General features: G+C 38.2%; 1 protein-coding gene across 1 annotated transcript in view; it reads left to right on the forward strand.

The window, feature by feature from the left end:
- Positions 1-19,869, forward strand: part of BMP5 (bone morphogenetic protein 5) — a gene marked incomplete at its 3' end in the record, with an annotated part of 39,554 nt that extends 19,685 nt beyond the window's left edge. Inside the window, exons 2-4 of the mRNA XM_010188675.1 lie at positions 2,934-3,126; positions 8,802-8,950; positions 19,672-19,869. Coding sequence (XP_010186977.1) covers positions 2,934-3,126; positions 8,802-8,950; positions 19,672-19,869 — 540 coding nt within the window. The remainder of the gene's footprint in view (positions 1-2,933; positions 3,127-8,801; positions 8,951-19,671) is intronic.
- Positions 19,870-20,180: the final 311 nt, after the last annotated feature.

Here is a 20,180-nt window from a genome sequence, read left to right on the forward strand (position 1 = left end):
ACTGGTCTAAATTTGTAAAACAATATTTTATATTTTGTACATTGACCAACAGAAATTTGTAGTTTCAGATTCTGACTTCGTCATAGAGAGTGGGACATGTCTGGACTCAGGGTTTTTCATGTCATTCAGTGCCTGTTTGCTGCAATCCTCCATTTTCTGCAGGCCGCTGCTACTTCCAAGCCCTCGCCTGCCTCTAAATCCTGTCTTGACCCAGGGAAATTTTAAACTTTTGTCCTTTCAGATGGCAGTGTTGTTTTTAGCTTGAATATACATGGAAACACAGATAAGTACTATCTGTGTGAGTTGTAATAATTAATTTTGGACTTATCAGGAAGCGGCTATCAGTATTCTTTCAGCAGTTGTGAGTGGTCCTGAGAGAATCCCATCAATGGTACTGCAGGGTGTTATAGAAGAATCTGTCCAAACTGTAACATGGAGGGAGGGAACTTCTGTTTCCAAACTAATGTTACTAATTAGAAGGTTCTTGTAAGAAACTAGACAAAAGGAAACCTCAAACCCAAACAAAAACGAAACAGGCCAAGAGTATTGGCATTTAAAGCTTTTCTCAAGTGTCTGATTCTCCAATGCTTGCTCATAGTGAGTAGCGCTTACTTACCCACACATGCTGGTAAATACTTGCTGAACAAATAATAACCAGAGATATCAGAAAGCATTGCTACAATAAATTTGCCTTTAATATATTTTTCATTTAAAGCTTATTGACGTATCTGTTTGCTGTTAAATTTGAAATGCTTGGTAATAACCTTAGAAACTTGCAGCAGACTCTTTGCACTAGAAAAATCCTCCCTGGTTCAGTGCATTTGCATATGCTAATCTCTGCCAAGTTGTCTCCAAAATGAAAGGCTTTACATGGGCATTAAAAAAAAATGGCAAACAAACCCCAAACCTCAAGTCAGATCTCTGTATATATCTCACAGTTTAGAACTGGGCAGTGGAGCTGCTAAATAGCCTGCATCCTGTTTCTCTTCAGTAGCAGTCCATTCATCTTCAGGTACAGAGCAGCCAGTTTACGTGTTTCTGACCCTTTTTTGCTTTACTTTTTTGTATAGTGTATGATGGCAAACCCATGTAAGCTAAATATGCCCTTGAGCCAAGGAAACCTCACAGTTAGCAGACAATTTTCCTTTTGTCAGCCAGGATAAAGTTCATTTTCACTGAAGATAAAGTCTTATAGCTTATATATTTTATTTTTCGTCATTTTTAAGGCAACATAAATTTGTACATTTAAAAAAAATCTTAATGAAAACAAGGATAGTTTATATTTTTGAAAGGATGCAAGTGAAATGTACTGTAAGGGACTAGCTACATGGCCACAGGTGACTTAACTATTAACTACGTCTCTAAAAAGAATGTAAATACTTTTCCTTCAATAGCTTTCATTTTAATATATCTGTAACTGTACCCTTATATGGCAAGCTCAAAACATTTTCTTTTCTTATAGTGCATTTCTATTTTGTAAGACCATATATGCATTATAATAATACATATATGCAGGTTAATTTATAAATATATATATATCTTCATACACTTATACAAGCACATACACGCTGTGCATGTAGTCAAAATTGCATGAGTGTACACATATATATGAACAGATAAATATTCATATATGTTGTAATGACATACACATTTTGTTATTTATACAAGTAACATTTAGTAACCTAAATGTTGTTTTCCAGAACTGGGGTTGTTCCTTCCTCAGATCAGAGGACTGTTAATATTAAAACACAATAAAAGAGCAGAGGCTATAGGAGGGAGCATTTAGTGGAGCTGAGTGCAGTCATAAATGTTTAGCTGAATTCTGTCTATGAGTGGTTTAGTCTTTGTCCATCATCAGTAAAGCAAAACGTCTATATCGTGAGGCAGGTGCATCTTCTCCAGAAGGGAGGTTTCTCTTTTCATGGAGCACAGCTGCCTCACGGGTCAATGATGCTTTGCACTTTGTGGCAGTGGAAACCATGGATCATTTTCCTTTGCACATCTGTAACATCTGAGATATCAATCCCATAAGATGGTCATCAGCCCGTACTGTGGCCTGCAGGTTTCCTTGCCACACCAAAACACATACTCCATTGCAACAGTTGCCTCCAGCTAAGGGTCAGAACCATAGAAAACAGTGGAATTAGCCCCAAAGCAGTTGTAAACTCAAATAAACTAAAATCCTCTGTTTACTCGCCCTTAAAATTCTGTGCAATCCTGACTTAAGCAATGATGAAGTAAATTTTTTTTATTTTAAATTGTGGCAGTGTGAGAAGCAGTCGGAACTGCACCTGTTTGAGGGGACTTCTCAAGCCAGGAGCAGTGCCAGAGCCACTCAGCCCTGATTCATGGCTCCTTCTTCTGATCACTGTCAAGATGATGCTTATGCCATTAGAGTACAACATGTGTTAATTTATATGTTGTAACTGCTTCTTAAAAATATAGTTGTCGCAGTGCACTTTAGTACCACTTCAGAATTTATTATGTTAAATGGAAATGAGCAGCATTCCTCTCATTTGCCTGGTTATTAGTGGCAATTAGTGTTTTCCAAAATCATCTACTGCTCTGACATTAATACTGCTGTACTTAAGACTGCACTAAAGTTCTACATCTTTTCGCCACTTTTAGTTTGTCCATATTTCTAGTTACTTTACAACATGCCATCTTTCAGCTTTTTCTGATATTCTTTCCACTCCAGCTTCTGGAATTTGTATAAAAGCCACCAAGGTTTTTTTTGTTTCTTTTGAACTGAAGACACTGGGCTGGTGGAATTTCCTTTAACTGGAAGTATGTCTGGACTTGTGGTTTTATTATTTGCACAGTTTTATATTGTCCTGTTTGTTTACTCCCAAGCACAGGGAACACTCCATTAATCATGAGAAACGGGCATCCATTTCACCTCTTTAATTTACATTCAACTCTTTTTCTCACAGTTGAAAGGGACAAAGACTTCTCCCACCATCGAAGGCACTACAAAGAGTTTCGCTTTGACCTTACTCAAATCCCGCATGGAGAGGCAGTGACAGCAGCTGAATTCCGAATATACAAAGACCGAAGCAACAGCCGTTTTGAGAACGAATCAATTCAGATTAGCGTATATCAGATCATCAAGGAGTACCCAAACAGGTAACCTGTTGGCATGAACATATCATGTGTTGAATAATGTCTCATGTTTCCATCTGAAGCAGGGAGACCACAGCTGGTCATTAGTGTACCCTCAGCAAGGCATCATTGCTATCACTGTGGCTTGTATGGTATTAAATCCTAGGCAACAACAACAAATACTGAGCGAGAATAAAACTTATCTTCAGTGTAATTTATTCGAGGTTTATGGAGAGTTACATGTCCAATCTCACCAAATAATCTGCCCATGCACAGAGAGGGTGAGGGTTTGTACTCTTAGCAGGCAAATGGTGGAGTCCTATGCACAGTCTAAGTGTCTGGGTTTGGGAATTCACCATTTGCTGACACTGAGCTCCTTAAAGGCAGATAGATTGTTCAACTTTGTCCATGTTTGAAGGAACATGGGTTTTTTTGCATGTGCTTTGATGTTTTTTCTGAATGTAATAAAATGAGAAAGTAATGCACCGATTTTAAGATGACATATGCACACTTAACACATGCAGCTCACCACAAGTGAAAAGCAAAACAGATATGACATTACACATGAGCAAATCTCTGAATCTGAGTTTGCAGACCTCTATGTGTGACATATTTCCAAGACTCTGGAAGACCTGAGTAAATGACCAGATTTCACCAGGCAAAGTAGATAAGTACCTGAAAATTCCCAGTAAAAACTACTAGCAGTTTCAAGATGCTTCTGAAAAAAGATACATACACCCCAAATTTGGGTTTTGAAATTAAATTGGTATATGTCTTTTCTCAGAAAAGTGTAAGAAAAAGTTTTGTTTTGAGATAAACAAAACCTTTCCCTCATCTTGGAACAGATAAAGTATTTCCATCCTGGGCATGTTTAGTAAAAGCAAAGGAAATGGCAGCCCAAACTTGCAAAGTATTCTAGAGGGAAAAAATGTCCCGTCAACAGTTAGCTCCAAGGCTGGGCCAGAGATCAAATCTCTTTTCTGCTCACAGCAGCTTGAGCATGTACCTTCCAGGTGAGACCTTTGAACATTAAGCTGTAAATTCTTTTATGGCTACAAACAGGGAGTAATTTTATATCAGCAGAGCAGAACCAACAGGAGGGAAAGCATTCATCCTTCCAGAATACCTTCTGCTTTCCTAGTAAATTTGGGCAGGAACAAAACAGGGTGGGATTTTTTTACCTCTGTTTTCTGCTTGCAAAAATTCTTTTGACATAGGTTCTAAAAGAAACTTCTTAGAGAAAGGAATGAAATGGGAAGGAACGAAACATATCTTTTTAAAGAGCAAAGGTCAAGGCTAGGGTGATGAAAGCTCTTCACCTGCACACTCAACAGGTTTTTTTTAAGAACTAATGGGAAAAGTTAGTTTTTCTAATCCATTTTATATGTTTTTGTTTGTTTGTTTGTTTTCTTTTTATGTTTTCCCAGTAAATGGTTTCTAGTCTGTTTCAGAGAAAGAAAAACTGCTCACTAATCTGAAGAAAGGTCACACTTAAATATTATCTGACTTCTTAAAATGACAGCTGTCTCTGTGAAACCATTAAAGAATGCTCTTGATTTCTTTCAATATATAAACATAAATTTATGAATGTTTTATATTTCCATTTACAAACATAAAAGTTCTAATGTCCTCTAATAGAAGCATGATGCTGAAGAGGGGCATATGCAACTATAGACCACCCATTTGATTTCACCAGTACTACTACAGAAACTTCAGATGTAGAGTGTTTCCTTCCTATTGTTGACTTTGCCAGTCTGTACAAATAGCAAATAGCTCAGTATGACTTGATCGAAAAAGACCACAGATTCTCCACTGTTCAAATTAGAATCAAGGATTTTTTCCCACCTGCTCCTTAATAACTCCAGACAGAAGAGCTCCCAAGAATATTTTTTCTTTTTCTTGTTGTTGCAATAAAGCCACAGCTTTTGTTTTGGGGTGCACAGACTTCATAGTGTTATTCTTAACTTTGTCACCTCAGGTTTGTCCTAAATACATATATGAGATTTTAGGTGCAAAATTTTCTAAAGCTACAGAATGTGAGGGTGAGAACTGTCACAGGTTGCCCAGTGAAGTTGTGGATGCCCACTCCCCGCAAGTGTTCAAAGCCAGGTTGGACAGGGCTTTGAGCAACCTAGTCTGGTGGAAAGTGTCCCTGCCCATGGCAGGGGGTTGGACTGAGTGATGTTTAAGATCCCTTCCAGCGCAAACCAGTCTATGATTCTATGATTCTGTAATGTCCCACACTCCTAACTAGTGTCAATCCACAGCAAAACTGCTGGGTTTGACCCTGCTCCTCCACCCTTTTTTGGTCTGAACAGGAGATATGGGTGTCTGACAGGGCTCTACAATCCCAGATGCGATCCTGCCATGCTTTCAGGCAAGGAGTGGTCAAGGTTTAGGGTTTCTGAGTTGCAGACTAAGGATTATGTTGTAGTCTCAGACACTCTTCTGTCTCTGTGGCAGTATGGCCGCTGAAGAGTGTGTGTATTGAGTTTGTTCAGAGTTTGCTGAAATGACAGTCTTTGGGACTGAAGTATTCTATTTGTTCTAAGTAAGTGTGCAAAGCACAGCCCATGGCAAGGCAGACTTTCCTGCACAGCCCTGCCAATGTACTGATGGATCTTTTCTCATGATGAAAGTAATGTAGTCCAACAGGCCAAATCCTTGTTCATGATCTGGTGGCAGCCAGCCACTAATTTAACTAAACTCCAAGGATTATTCCTGCATTAGGGAATCCTCAAGTGGCAATAAGATACTAAAGTAGCTTTCTGGAATGAGGCAAGAGGTGAAGCAGTGCTATGGGGATGGCCTATTACACAGTAATCGTGATTTGATCTGGTTGAAAACTTTGCTGGTTTTCAAGGAACATATAGATGGTTTATTCCACCTTTACTTCCTTAAATGACCCAGGAGATCTGGAGCTCCTTAGACATCCTGCCCGTAGCCTCTTTGCTGAAATTCTTGACTGTGGTAGCATTTCTGCTGTAGACAACTGGCCGTCTGGGACCAGACTGAGATCACTAAACTTAAACAGCCTCCATAAAGGTAAAGCCAATCAGCTGTATTCTTCCTGAATGTGTTCACTGTTGCATTTCAGGCTATTTACGACATAGTGCCTTACTTTTTATTATGTGCTGTGGGCTATTTTTTAAATAGAAATAGTTTTTAAAATTAGAGCCAAAATTTGCAGCTGTTTTTCATTTTAAGTGTGATCTTTTTTTTCTTTTCAGAGAATAAAGGAGAATTTTAAAATTAAAAATGTCACAAAAATCTGATGAGAACTTTGAGTGAATGACACCAGTTAATGGGGGAATCCTGGCCTCAGAGCTCTCACTGCCTTCTCAGGGGTCAGGTTTTCGCCCTATGGTTATATTAAATGTGAAAAAAAATGTTTTTTTTCTTGGCAAATACTTTGAGTTTCTGTAGTAAACTGCTGTTATGTGGACTAAATCATTAGCACTGGTCCAGAGACAGTTTCTCTATTCTATTGTGTGTTCTTGAGAATGAGTTCTCGTTTTCTATAGGTACCCACAGCTAATTTTTTATTCATTTGCTGAGTTAATTGCTTCTGAGTCTACTACCTTAGCCAGATCACTATGCTTGTACAGAGGCTGACAAGTAGATTGACATATAAATGCCAAAGACATTTTGTTGTGAGTTTCTGCTGCAGTACAAAATAATACAGTCTCATTGATGAGATATCCACAGGGAAAACTTGCCCTTTATAGAGATTTCTGGACTGTACCATTAGTAATGCCCTCTTCTGCTTTGGCATATGAGACACTGTGCATCCTGACTTTTGAGATCATTTCATATAAGCCTTAGCTAAGTTTGGAGCTGGAAGAATCTAAGGGAAAACAAGTATGTATTCTAGGAGGAGACAAGACAAATGTGAATTTATAGGACTGTGATATTGTATTTCAGACAATTGTAGGGTTTTCTATTAAAATAGCTGAATGATACAAGAAATATGTTAAAGACCCTCACATTCAGATTTAAACCTTTCAGCTTTAAAGTTCTGATAAAAGTGCTTATTAGAGAAAAAAGTTGTCATTTAAGACTCCAGAGAGTACTATTTATGAGTTTGTGATACGTTGTTAATTTGTTCAGTGCTAGCATAGCAGGTCAGGCTCTTTTGAATTGTGAGACTGTTTGCATGCTAGCTCCAGAGGGAGAACTCATGTTTTCTCCTTGTGTGGTCATTAGCACAGTTCTACTAGAATGGAAGTGGTAAAAGCCCAGCAAAAGATTATTCTTTTAATGAAGAAAAGCAAGTGACTTGAAAGAAAGCCCTTTCAATTTCATTTTTTAAAATAAAACAAACCCTCCTTTATAATTTCTGAGCTCTTCAACCTGATTGCGCAGATATTTCTCACATGTAATTGGGCATATGCTTGTCATAGCTCAGCTGGTCTTATTTTGCTGTGTGTTGAACAACTGCAGTTTCAAGAGCTACACGAGATGTTTTTTTCAGACCTTCTAGGTACATTTACAGTGTTTAGTCTAGATAAGACAGTAACTTTCTATTATGTCATTGCAATTAAGGAGTGTAAGAATACAGTGACAGGACCATCATCATTTTCAGTCTACTTTTTAAACACAAAGCCTATTATTTGTCTGTTTCAGCTCTTTAAGCATATATCCATGCTGTCTGTAAGGTAACAATACGATTTCAAGGTCTGTGTAAGCCAAGTTTGTCTTTAGTTGACTTGGACAGTTAAAATTTAGAATAAAATTTTTTTCTTGTATATTATTGTTTTGATTACTATTTATGGCAGAAAATATGTTTCTGTAACTATTGGTTTAGGTTTAAAAGGCTAAATGGTGAAAACAATTTTTAATTTTTTCTCTTTTTTCTTTTGTAGAAGCATGTAAAATGAAACTCATGAGAGTTAAATATCTTGGGTTTAGTGTGCTCATTGTAGTAAATTACTTGTAATACAGATGTGGTTCTGGAACCAATTGTGTCAGGAGGTATGTGAAAACAGAACAAACAAGCGGTCCATGCTAAACATTTAGTAACATGATTATACTGACTCCCCTGAGCAGTCCTTCTGAATTACTGTAAGATTTCATGGGAACAAATTTGAAAATATACCCGGGATCTGAGGGTTAAAATGTAATAACAATATTATTGAATGGATATATAATTTCTACTTTGATATAGAGACTTATTATCTAAACATCTGTACTAATATGAAATTGAACTGTCATCTATTCATGTTTTGTTATATGATACAGCTTCTGTCATATGTTATTAATAATAGATTTTTTAAGCAAAGCTATGTCTTTGAATTTTAGTTGAAATTGGAATGTGATTTTGACATTTTTTGTCTTTTACACCAAATTGTTTATGAAAGTTTATCTTCCTGAGACATTCTCATGCTGAAAGATGAATCTTTTGTATAGAGCCTTAATTATATATTTTGTGTATTTATATCAGGAAGCTAGACTTCTTGGATTTTCCAGAGCTGTAGTTTTCACATGCTGAAACTCATTTCAGAAAGATCTTTCAGGAGAAGTACCTGTATTATACTTAGAAATTACATGTTAGCCTACAGCACAGGCTGTACTGTGTCATGATAAGGATATATCACAGGATTATTCATTTGGATTCCAGGAAGTCATCGTCAGCAAGGAAATTAATGACAAAAAAGAATAATATTTGAACGTTTAACTCTCTATTTTCTTTAACTTAGGGATGCAGACTTGTTCCTGTTAGACACAAGAAAGGCTCAAGCTTCTGATGTGGGCTGGTTTGTGTTTGACATTACTGTGACCAGCAATCACTGGGTGATTAATCCACAGAACAACCTGGGCTTGCAACTTTGCGCTGAAACTGGGGACGGTAAGATCGTAACTGCAGATCACAGCTCTGTGTATGCCCTTGTCATCTGCTGCTGGGAACCTTTACTGGACGACTGTGTTTTAACTCGGCTGGGTGACAATTCACTGAGAGTTTATAAGCGAAAACCACAAGTCTTATCCTGCCATAGCCATGGTCTGCAAGCGTTCTATTATTCTTAATTCTGTAGAATATGGAAATTGTAAAGTTAATTGAATCATGTTAAAATAAATGAAGCTTGAGATAAAAGCCCATACACACAATGTGAAGTTCCATTTTAACGTTCTTCCACTGATTGTTACATTCAGGAAACTCAAGCAGATTTGCAGAATTTTTCATTTTAGAAAGATTCTGAAGATCTTTCTGGGATGAAGCATGGAGAAAGGTATTAAAAAACCTGAGAACAGTTCAGGAGGTACCACATAGCCACTGGTACTGATGTTGGAGAAAGGTTAATAATGGGCAATGTGGGAACTGGTTTTCCATTGTGTGAAAAAATAATTAATTTCAAATTTTTTTATCTTGCAATGCATTAAAAATTTGAAATCTTGAAAATGAGAAAGAACTCTATTAAAAATCAAGTCAGAGGTCTGGGCTTTTAGTACAAATTTAGTAGGCTACTGCATTATTCACAGTTATGCTCTTCATTAAAAAGTGAAAATGCATCTCAATGTAAAATAATATTTATAGAAGAAATGTTCTTTACTTAGACTTCTTTAGAAACTAATGAAAAGAGACTTATTTTTTTAAGTTTTTTCTGTGATGGTTCACTTAATCCATACTACTTTACAAGCAAACTTTGAGATTTAGCTCTTTCTTGTCAAAAAGCTTTTTATGTCAGAGGTCAAGGGATCTATGATGCCAGTTAATCTAAACCTTAGCTGACATAATGTTAATGAGTAGCAGAAGAAACCCTGGTGTAAGGATTAGTATTTTTTCTTCTTTCTTTGTTCTGGCTACATTTTCTCATTGTTTTTGATGTGAATTTTCCCTCAGGCTCAGCTGGGCTGTGAACAAAGCTTCTCATACTTTTTCTGCAAGTGCTCTGGCTGCTGGGGAGTTATGCAAAAACTGTCCTCCTTTAGGCATGGTGCTTCAAAAGAGAGTTGGCAGGCTTGAACCAGAGCAGATGACCATTACACATAATATTGCCTGTACGGTTGGAGTACAGGCAGTGGAAAAGGGAGGCAGCAATGCAAAGTAGACCATGTTGTTGCTGCCTTCAAAGGCACCACACCTGAGCTCGGGCTGTATGGGGAGCAGCTCTGTTAGGCAGCCTCATTCTGTGAAGCCATTTTAAAGACCTTAAAATTCTGGAGAGGTGACACCTCCATCAGGCATCCAAATTAGGTGGACTGGCTTCTGGCCAGCTTTCCTGTTCCAGAATAAACTCCATCCTTGAATTTCTTTCCAGGGGACTAAAATACAGAATTTCTTGAAAATTACATATCCATGAAAGACATTCATTAAGAAACCTTGGAACCAGCAATTTGTTGGTTCTAGCCTCAAAATTATATCTGTTCAGTAAACAGCAGGAAAGTTTGTATGGGTAAAAGGAAACCTTTAGGTTAATACACTGAAGAAATTGTAAAAGAACAGTTTGTGTAAGTATTTCCACTGTCCTACTCCCAAGATCAGAAAGATGATAGATAATTTTCTATTTTAAATTTGAAAGCCACAGGCAGCTTTACCTTCTAGCACTTATTTGAATTTCTCAACACAGCTCCTTGAATGAGGAGGGAATTCCCCTCTTCCCTCACTTTCTCTTCCCTTTTCAGTTTATTCATGCCAGAAGAGTGCCCTTCTAGGGACTAAGGTTTTCAAAACTATAGGGAAGACCTGTTCTATACCACTTCAGCTTAGCATAAGGAGAATCATCCTTTCATACTCTTACAATTTTGCTCTTAAGGCCTTGATTATTTTTATTGGGTTGCTGTTACTTCTGGAAGCTATTAGAAACACCAGCAGTTGAATGACATGTTTGTGTACAGATAGAACATGAATTTTCATACATGACTCAGTATGTAGTAGACTCAGTTTGTAACCCAGGGAACCCCACCCACCTTCCCTCCAACCAGTTTTCTGTGAAAGCTCAGACACCAGTTCAAATGAACTGAAAAACCTTCCCTTGGCTCAAGCAAAATTCAGGCTCTGCAGATCTGAAGCACATTTTTTCATGCCTTCAGCTGTCCTCTTAGCTTACGGGAGGTAAGAGTTCTGCTCCCGTAACTGGAGAGACATTTATGATAAGACCTGATCCATTAACCTTTCTATTGCAACAGACCATTAAACTAATAGGATTCTGTTAAGTTATAGAATCACAGAATGTGTTGGGTTGGAAGGGACTTTTAAAGATCACCTGGTCCAACCCCCCTGCAGTAAGCAGGGACAATGTTACTAGATCAGGTTGCTCAGAGCCCCATCAAACCTGACCTTGAATATCTCTGGGGATAGGGCCTCCACTACCTTTCTGGGCAACCTGTCCAGTGATCTACCACTCTCATATTGAAGAACTTTTTTCTAAAGTCTAGCTTAAATCTACCCATTTCTAGTTTAAAACCATTACCCCTCATCCTATGGCTACATGCACTAGTAAAATTCTTCCTCAGCTTTCTCATAGGCACCTTTCAGATATTGGAAGGTCACTATAAGGTGTCCCCAGAGCCTTCTCTTCTCTAGGCTGAACGACCCCAACGCCAAGAACCCCAAGTCAGAGGATTCCTGTTTGAGGTATTTAGGTTCTGCACTGGGGCCCTGGATAATCAAGTTTGTAAATTGTTACTAATTTTTAGATTTATTCATACAGCACCTTTAAAATGGGGTGCCAATAATTACTGAGACTCCATGGTGCTACTATATTGTTATCATCACCATTAACAGTGATCTTTCTTAGAGTTATCTTTCAGTGACTATTTAGGCAATTACTTGTGTAGATATATTTATGTGGTGATCCCTGAAGAATGTGCATAAATAATAATAATGTCTGCATGCGGAATAAAAGAATTTGTAACTATTTAATATAACAGTGTGAAAAAAACAACTTTGGAAGAATGTCTGGTTGTTGTAATTCATACTTTTCCCTCCTTGAAAATGCTGAAAAAGTACAAAAAGCCACATGACATTGGAATGTGTTTTCTTTTTTCTTTAAGACAGTATTTGGTATCATATGCCTCATTTTAGCCTGAAATGTAGACCTTTTCTCTTAATGGGACATTTTATTTTGAACACTAAGAATAAAGGTTTGCATGACACATATGGAAGCTGTCAACATATAATGCACTGTTTCCCTGGGGCTGTGGTAAACTAAGAATCAGGTTTTTTTGATTCTCTTTTTTAATGTCTCCTCAGCATTCTGCAGCATCCCCTTTTGGCCGTTTCCCTCCTTTTGACACCAAAACTCTCCATGGTGTTTAAAACAAGAAGTGATCATTTTCACACTGATGGAAGTGAGGGTATTAGACGGATTGCAGCATAAAATCAATGCAGATGCAGAAACAATTCGAAAAGCTCCATGTGATGCTTTTCCTGTATATATACCATATGTCTCCTAAGACTTAAAACATGTTCCAGTGAATCAGCACCTTTGTATTAACATTTTAACATTTTTAGAATTGGAAGTTAGCAGCAGTTTGAACATCACTTTTACTGGAGGAGTATAAATAGGTGCAAGAGTATTCCTTTTGCTCTTTCTGTCATTGCTGAAGAGAATCTAGTGTTGCCTACAGAAAATGGGAGAGGCAGATAGCATGTAATGATGACTATTGCTGATCCACAGACTACAACAGGTTCCAGATACACAGCTCTCAATACAACATCCTGGTTAGCCCCTACAGCCACATAGTTTGTTGTCTTGTCTTAGATTTCTGCAACTTTCAGTTATTTTCCATCCACCTGCACATCAGAGGGGAAGAAACTGGTGGTGACTTTGAAAAGCCCAAGCTGATTAAGGTGATTTTAGTTACCACATAGTTCTGTGGAAGGTTTCTTTGGGCTTTCTTGCTGTGTGAGGTGGGCAGGCAGTAGGAATCTTCAGCTTCCCAACTCTGACTCTTCAGGCATTTCTTTTTCCTCAGAGCAAAGGGAAACTCGAAAGAAATAGGTTCCTTGATCCAAGTGAAGCCTGGGGAAGGCCAGTTCTGTCTCCAACATGTATTTGGGTACACTTCGACTTGTGTCCCCTGGAAAGGGGTTTGGCTTTTAATCCTACATGTTGCAGGAAGGATTGGTGAGGTCCTTTTCCAGTGATCATGAGGGAGATACTAAGAGACACACTCTCTTTTTTAGCCTCTCCTCCTTTCAACCTGGGCCTTCCAAGGTCCCGTTCTCCTATGAAGCCTTCAGAGAGGCAGCACGGCCACATTCTCTAGGTCTTGCTTTCAAACCATATCAACCTGTGGCAGCACCCTGAGTTCTTCAAGTAGTTGGCTGCATACTTTACATTGGCCTTGGCCTCACCTTTACAATACTAAATGTTATCAGTCTCATCCCAAGGTTGCTCCCAGTGAATCTTGGCATCTAACTTACATGATCGCGTTAGCCATCAGGTACTTTGGAGGGTATTGTCGGGTTGTTGCAATTAAGTCTCTTCTTGAATCCGGTATTTACAAGGCAAAGTATCAGGAGTGAGTTCAACTTCATTAGTGTCCTTACAGTGGGGGACTTTAGCATATATATACTTATATTGATATATATATGGACTTTGGCAGGCAATAGCTCTGCCTAAATTCTGAGCCATCTGAAAGCCATATAGCCATGTTAGCACAGCACTGAACCTGAGCTAATATATCTTGCCCCTCAGCAGGTTTTATTAGCTTGGGCTCAAACACTGCCTAAGTACAGCTACGTGAGTCCTGGTTCAGAGCTGACTTTGGCCAAAATTACACTAGTAAATTAAACATGCTCAGGAATACTGTGGTGTGAAATGAGCCGCAGGGGTGACTCTCTCAAGTCTCCAAAACAGGGTGATCCTGTGGCAGCTGCCCCCTGGGAGAGGTTCCTGCAGCTCTGTGGTGGAGCTGGCATAGGACGCAAGAGCACATGGAGCACTCTCCCACCACTGGAGGATCCAGCTCCAGTGCTTGAGAGTGCTCCTGGGCACTCTTTAATTTACTCAGATAGGTGTAACCCCTGTTTCCAGCTAGGGCAGAAATACAGTCAGCATTTTCTTGTGTCTGTTTGTAGCAAGCAATGTGAACACACCCTTCATTAGTAGGGCCACACTTCCATTAAGCAGGAGGATCAAGGAGGTCACATGGTCTCCTGTCACTTCTCCTGCTACCAATGCATACTGGTGCATACTAGTCCTGCTGTATAGCTGTGAAGCCTTCCAACCTGCTCCCCATTCAGATGAAGGATATATATTCTCAGAACCAGTATTTCAGAGATAGTGGTTTTTGTGTTTCGTTTCATTCAAAAGACTTTTATCCATTTTATTCTTTGGTGGATGACCAACTAATCTAATCTCTCCTTATTTCATTGTTTTCCTGAACACATTTTTAACTGTACAGAAAAGCCTTAGAGCTCCCACAAACCATTCACAGTTCAAGTACATTAAATTGAAAGGATAAATCAAGTACTTAGAATTATATTTGTACATGGTACTGCCATATTATGCAGCATACCATGGTTCCTAACGCGTTCCCAAGTGCTTTCTTCAAAAGCTTTACGAATAGCAAAATCATTATAAAAAGATAGACAAATTCCTTCTACTGAACTGAATAAAAACAACATGTAATTTTTTTAAAAGAAGCTGAATCTTTAATTCTGACTAAAATGGTAAAGTCTAGGAAATGCAGAGCAGATGATCCAAGACCACCCATTTTTCAGAATTCCTTAAAGCCTCTGGAAAGCAGAACAGTTAGTAAAACACAAGAAGCTTGTTTCAAAAGCATATTTTATGTTGATATAGATAAATGTGTCCACCAAAGGAGAGGTTTGCATAACAGTTTATATAGATGATACAATGGAGACAGTTTAAAATACTTCGGAGTTGATGTGTTGAGGATGTCTTATATATGGACCATCACATTTGTGTTGTTAGGTTTTCTTTTCTCCCGTTTGTAAATAAGCCTTTATTTAAGCTTTGATGAACAAACTCTTCCTCAATTCTTTGGTTTTTGTGAGATCCCAATGCTCTCAAGGGCACTGTCCAGGCATGAGAAACCACACGAGTTTCTATCTAATTTTGAAAACTACTTTGCGAGCTTTCAGACTCAGAGCCTCAGGACAGGTTTTGCTCAAATATTAGATGTCATTGGACCTTGTATACTCAGGGTCTTCTCCAAAAGGCCTTTTCCAATCATCATTTCAGATATTACACCCCATGAGGAGGCAACCATAGGTGTGACGTTGAAATTTTTTTCAGCACACCAGAACTGAATTCTTAGCATTACTACAGCTTTCATTTCTATCTACATATATTAAAAAAATTCTTACCAAAATAACTACTGTGACCTAGCAGTAGTAGTTAATCTGTACAATGTGTTTTGTGACTTGTTGAACACTCTTGAAAGTAAATAAGTTCTTGTTTTTCATAACAAAATGAGTCGTTTGCTGCAGTTTGATGACTCAGGAGAAAATAATGGAGCTTGGAATCACTCATTGTCCTGTGTTGCCAGTGTGAATGTGGCCAAGACGCATAATGGCTGAAAGCTCTTGCAAAAATAGTGTCTGCCCAATGCCTTACATAAAATATATACTGCCTGACAAGAGACAGCCAATTCACAAATCTTACCACTGTCATTGGCATCCACACTGGCTATCTCAGAAGTCAGCTTTCTGAATGTCATGAAAAATGAGGATATGTCTCCAGGTCAGGACTGTGAGACAGATTGTTATTGAAAGCTTGAAGGGCTCTTGCATTTCGATTTGCAGCAGCTGGAGGGGGCGGGGAGTGGGAAATGAACTTTTAAGATGGTTCATTAAAAGAATTGTATGATACAACTGCATGTCACAGCAGAAAAATGGATGTAGTGAATGCAAATAACTGCACAGTTATCATCCTGAGTGCTGTTCCTGTTCTGTGGGTAAAAATAAAACACCAAAATCATCAGAACTGCCGAGGTAGCACCTTTGCATAAGCTGAACTTCAGTTATTTTTACAGCAGCAATTCTTTCATTATAAGGGAACAGAATGTGAATATGTATTCATTCAGTTCGTTCAGTCAAACCAGCACTTCCATACAACCTTTTATGCACACTGCTAAGGGCACTTTACTATCAAATAGAATAAAAGCCAAAAATAAGTCTAAGTGCCAAGTCAAACAAATATATCTTGCCAAAGACTCAAAAACATATGAAAAAGGACTAAGGACTTCAGCAAATTTGGAACATAAGGCTTTAATAAGTCTTAGTCTCCAAATATACCTGTCAATATGGAGAAGAGATAAATTGTCATAGCAGGACTGGAAAGTGCATGCCTGAATGTGAGGAGTACAAAGGCTCTGGACTTTCCCCATACAGAGGAAGTCCATCTGTTACGCTTGTTGGTTTTTTCTAGGTGTAGGAGCAATTGCAGTGATTAGGTTCAGTGGAGCAGGAGCTGGCTGACTGCTGGTTTCTTGCAATTTCTTCTTCTTTTCTTCTGAAAATAGGAAGCAAAGTCTTGGAAATCCTCAGAATTGAAGATGCAATGGAACTATGACACCAAATCCATTTTTCAGAATGCTTGACTACATTCAATTCTTGTTCAGAGATGCTCAAGAGAAGCAGAGGGACACACCTTACTGTTTTGGTTTTACCAATTTCATGTGGGTGAAACTCCAAGGGAAGTTGTAGTTAAGTGGGTCAGCCTAAGTCATTCAGCTGATTTTAGAAAATATTGCTCTAATATCACAGTCTGGAACAACCGCATGCTGGAGAAACCTGGATTTTTCAGTTGTCATTGAAGCCAAGAGTTTCTAAATGCTGACAAGAAACGATTGCCTAAAGCCATTTACTAAAAATGAAGCCCATTAATGTTTCTTGCTACAAAGGCCAATTCAGGTTAGGATAAAATTATTCTTACTGTATTCTGAAATCCACGCTAAGGACAAAGGTGACGAATACCTAAAAAGACCATAGCACATAGATGGAGCTACTGCTATAGCAAAATGTTTGGTGCATTTCAGAAGCAGGATACTTTGAAATAGTTCAGACAGGAAGTGGCAAAACTTTGTGTTCTTAGAGTGAAGGAAATCTCCCACACGCACTTTTTTTTTGTAATGGAGGATAATAGAAGTTCTGTAAATGCAAACTCTCTTTTACACAGAAGCAACAAAATATGAAGACAACATCTGTGGTTTGAATTTCCAAACCAAACAGTTCAGAGATCCTCCTTGGAAGATATATAGTGTCTCAAGGGCAGTGTATATTTTGATTGCTTCATCTTCTGAAAGTTGCAGTTAAGCTAAGGTATATGACAGACTGAGAGAGAAAAGTTTGATGATGAACCCACAGAAGTCAATAGAAGTTTTCCTGTTGACTGCACTAGGAGCAGATTCAGTGCATATACCACTCATGAATTGAACAAGTGAGTCCTAAAATGTCAGGCTGGCTGCTTAAAAGATCAAACAAACAAAGGAATAAAGTCACATAAGCTGTTTCTGTGTGCAAAAAAGCTGTGGGTTACAGGATTAATTTTTTATAGTGTATCTCTATACTCTGAATAACCAAGTAAGCCTTAACTTGTGGAATCTTAATAGCCATCTCATTGCTGAAGTCTAAAGGAAACCCAGAGGAAACTTAATAATATTAAAAGTTATTTTAAAGGGAGTTCACATTGGTTTGAAGGGTATTTTGCTTCACACACAATATCCACCATTGTAAATTCAGAGAACCTAGATTTAGATTCAGAAAACCTCCACACATCTTTATAGCGCTCAGTATATAAATCTAATAATATTCTTAAAATGTCCACCAGTAAGGAATTAATCTTTTACAGATAAAATTAAAATTCTGAAAGTCATTGGAACAAAAAATAAAGAAAAACAGTAAAAATAGTCCCTCTAGAAATGAGAGGAAACTTGGAACTTTGTGGTAAGAGGCTAGTTTGTCCATGTTGCAATGAATAAAGAATAGTCTGTACAGTTTTTCATATCTAACTTGCAATATAAGATTGGAACATATAAAAATTAATGTTACTGAATTATTCAATAGTAACTCAAACACACGAAAAGAAGAATTAAGGAAACACAAGACTAAAAAGCCATGTAAAATGAAATCGGAGGCTTCAACAAATATATTTTTCCCTCACAGTCAAAAAAGTAATTATCACAATTGTTCAGAATATGTTGCCAATTACTTTGCTCCATAACTGCTAACTTTCTCAGTTCTTCTCCTGCCTTTGCTAGTCTCTCTGTCACTGGAAACATCTTAAACCAATTTAAAGTGCTACACCTGAATAAACATGTTGTAAAAGTGTTTATGTATTGAAGTGGGTCAGTTCAAGGTATGGTATTTGGCTGGAACTTCTAATTTCTCTTTTTACTGCGAAAGGGCTGCCAGAAGGAGGAAGTCTGAGCTGAATTAATACATTTGTTACAGTGGAAGTAGAATGGAAACTACTTTAACCACAAATCAAACTGCCTCTTTCATTTACGCCAGTGATAGAGTTTTTCTAAGAAATATAGCCTCTGGCGTACAGCCACTGTAAGTTTGTGTTTGAAAAGGAAACCTATATGCTTATTTCTATAAGGTTTACTCCTATGCTTATTTGCAAGCTCTTTTTCAGGATGATTGAGTTAGCAGCTTTATACGTTTGTGAGGCAGATGCTCCTTCCAAACTTTTCCAGTCAGTTTAGGAGAATCCCCAGGCGTCCCCATTCCGCGCAGCGCAGGCGGTGCCTGTGCCCGTACCTTCCCAGCTAAAAGACCTCTGTGTCCCCCACCCAGCACAGCTGTACAGCTTCACATGACACTGTCTCATTTTCTGACGGTTGAAGGGCTCTGTAAAACACACGTACGCACAAAAGTGTTTATGCTGCCAAAATAAATTCTGTTAAGAGCAAGGGTTTATTTGCTGAAATGTCACTGATGCAGTTTCAGTGACTTGTTTTGCTTTCTTTTCTTTTACTGAGGTTTAGATCCTCTAATATAGTGAGGTTACCACACAGTCCTGACTGAACAAATATTTTAAAGAAATATGCACATCCCCTGGGAACAGAACCAGAGTCAATAATGTACATATTTCATACTCTGTTCTCTTGAATGACTGATTGCCTTCCTACCTTTACTACTGAATGAACATCAGTTTGAGCAACACTGCATAATATTTATTTTTAAAACCAAAGTGTATTTATTATCTACACTTTTCTTTGCTACTGATTTGCTTTGGGGATATAAGGTTCCATATCTCACACTCAAGTGATGCAAAAATTAGTTGACCGCATTACTTTATCCTTTTGATAGCCTGTAGACTTTTATGGGGCTCATTTATTTTTCAGTTCTATACATGTGTACATGAGACTGAAATAAAGTATCTGAATAGTGAATAAAATACATAGAGCACAGAGACCGCAATTTTGGGCAATGACAAACTACCTGTAAAGCTGTTGAAACTTTGTAAATTGTTGAATTTTTTGCCTTTTAAGTTCTGTTCAACAGAATAAAGCTAGGATTCTTAATTATGTAAACTGACGATTATGTGCAAAATCCTTGCCACGTTTCAGTCAGTAGTTGAACTCCCACTGTAGCTTCAGGAGGGGCAGAATTTCACCTTTTAACTTACGATTTCTATTACTTTATAGGTCGAAGTATCAATGTTAAATCTGCTGGCCTGATTGGAAGACATGGGCCTCAGTCAAAGCAACCATTCATGGTTGCATTCTTCAAGGCAAGTGAAGTGCTTTTCCGTTCTATCCGAGCAGCCAACAATAAAAGGAAGAATCAGAACCGCAACAAATCCAGCAGCCATCAGGACTCTTCAAGGATGCCAAGCATTGGAGGTAAGGTGAAGTTATGATTTACTAGTCTGTTTTGAGGTGTTATGGGCATCTGCTCAAATGCAGTGGGGTCACAGCAGCTTAACAAGTACTGCTCATTGGCTGAACTGTCAGAAACTGTGTTTCTGCTCTATTTCTACCTGCCTCTCCTGCACCCAAACTTTGCTTGAACCTTTCTTGTTACGTTGACTCTGAGTATGATCTGCCTTCTGTGAGTCAGGTCACTTACACATTTTGTGGGCTTCTGTGTGGTGAAATGCCCAAGTAGTTCGGGAAAGGCTGCACCTGAGCCTGAAACTAATTCTACGTAATAG

Source organism: Mesitornis unicolor, unplaced genomic scaffold, assembly GCF_000695765.1.
Source record: "Mesitornis unicolor isolate BGI_N332 unplaced genomic scaffold, ASM69576v1 scaffold8537, whole genome shotgun sequence".
Lineage (NCBI taxonomy): Eukaryota > Metazoa > Chordata > Aves > Mesitornithiformes > Mesitornithidae > Mesitornis > Mesitornis unicolor.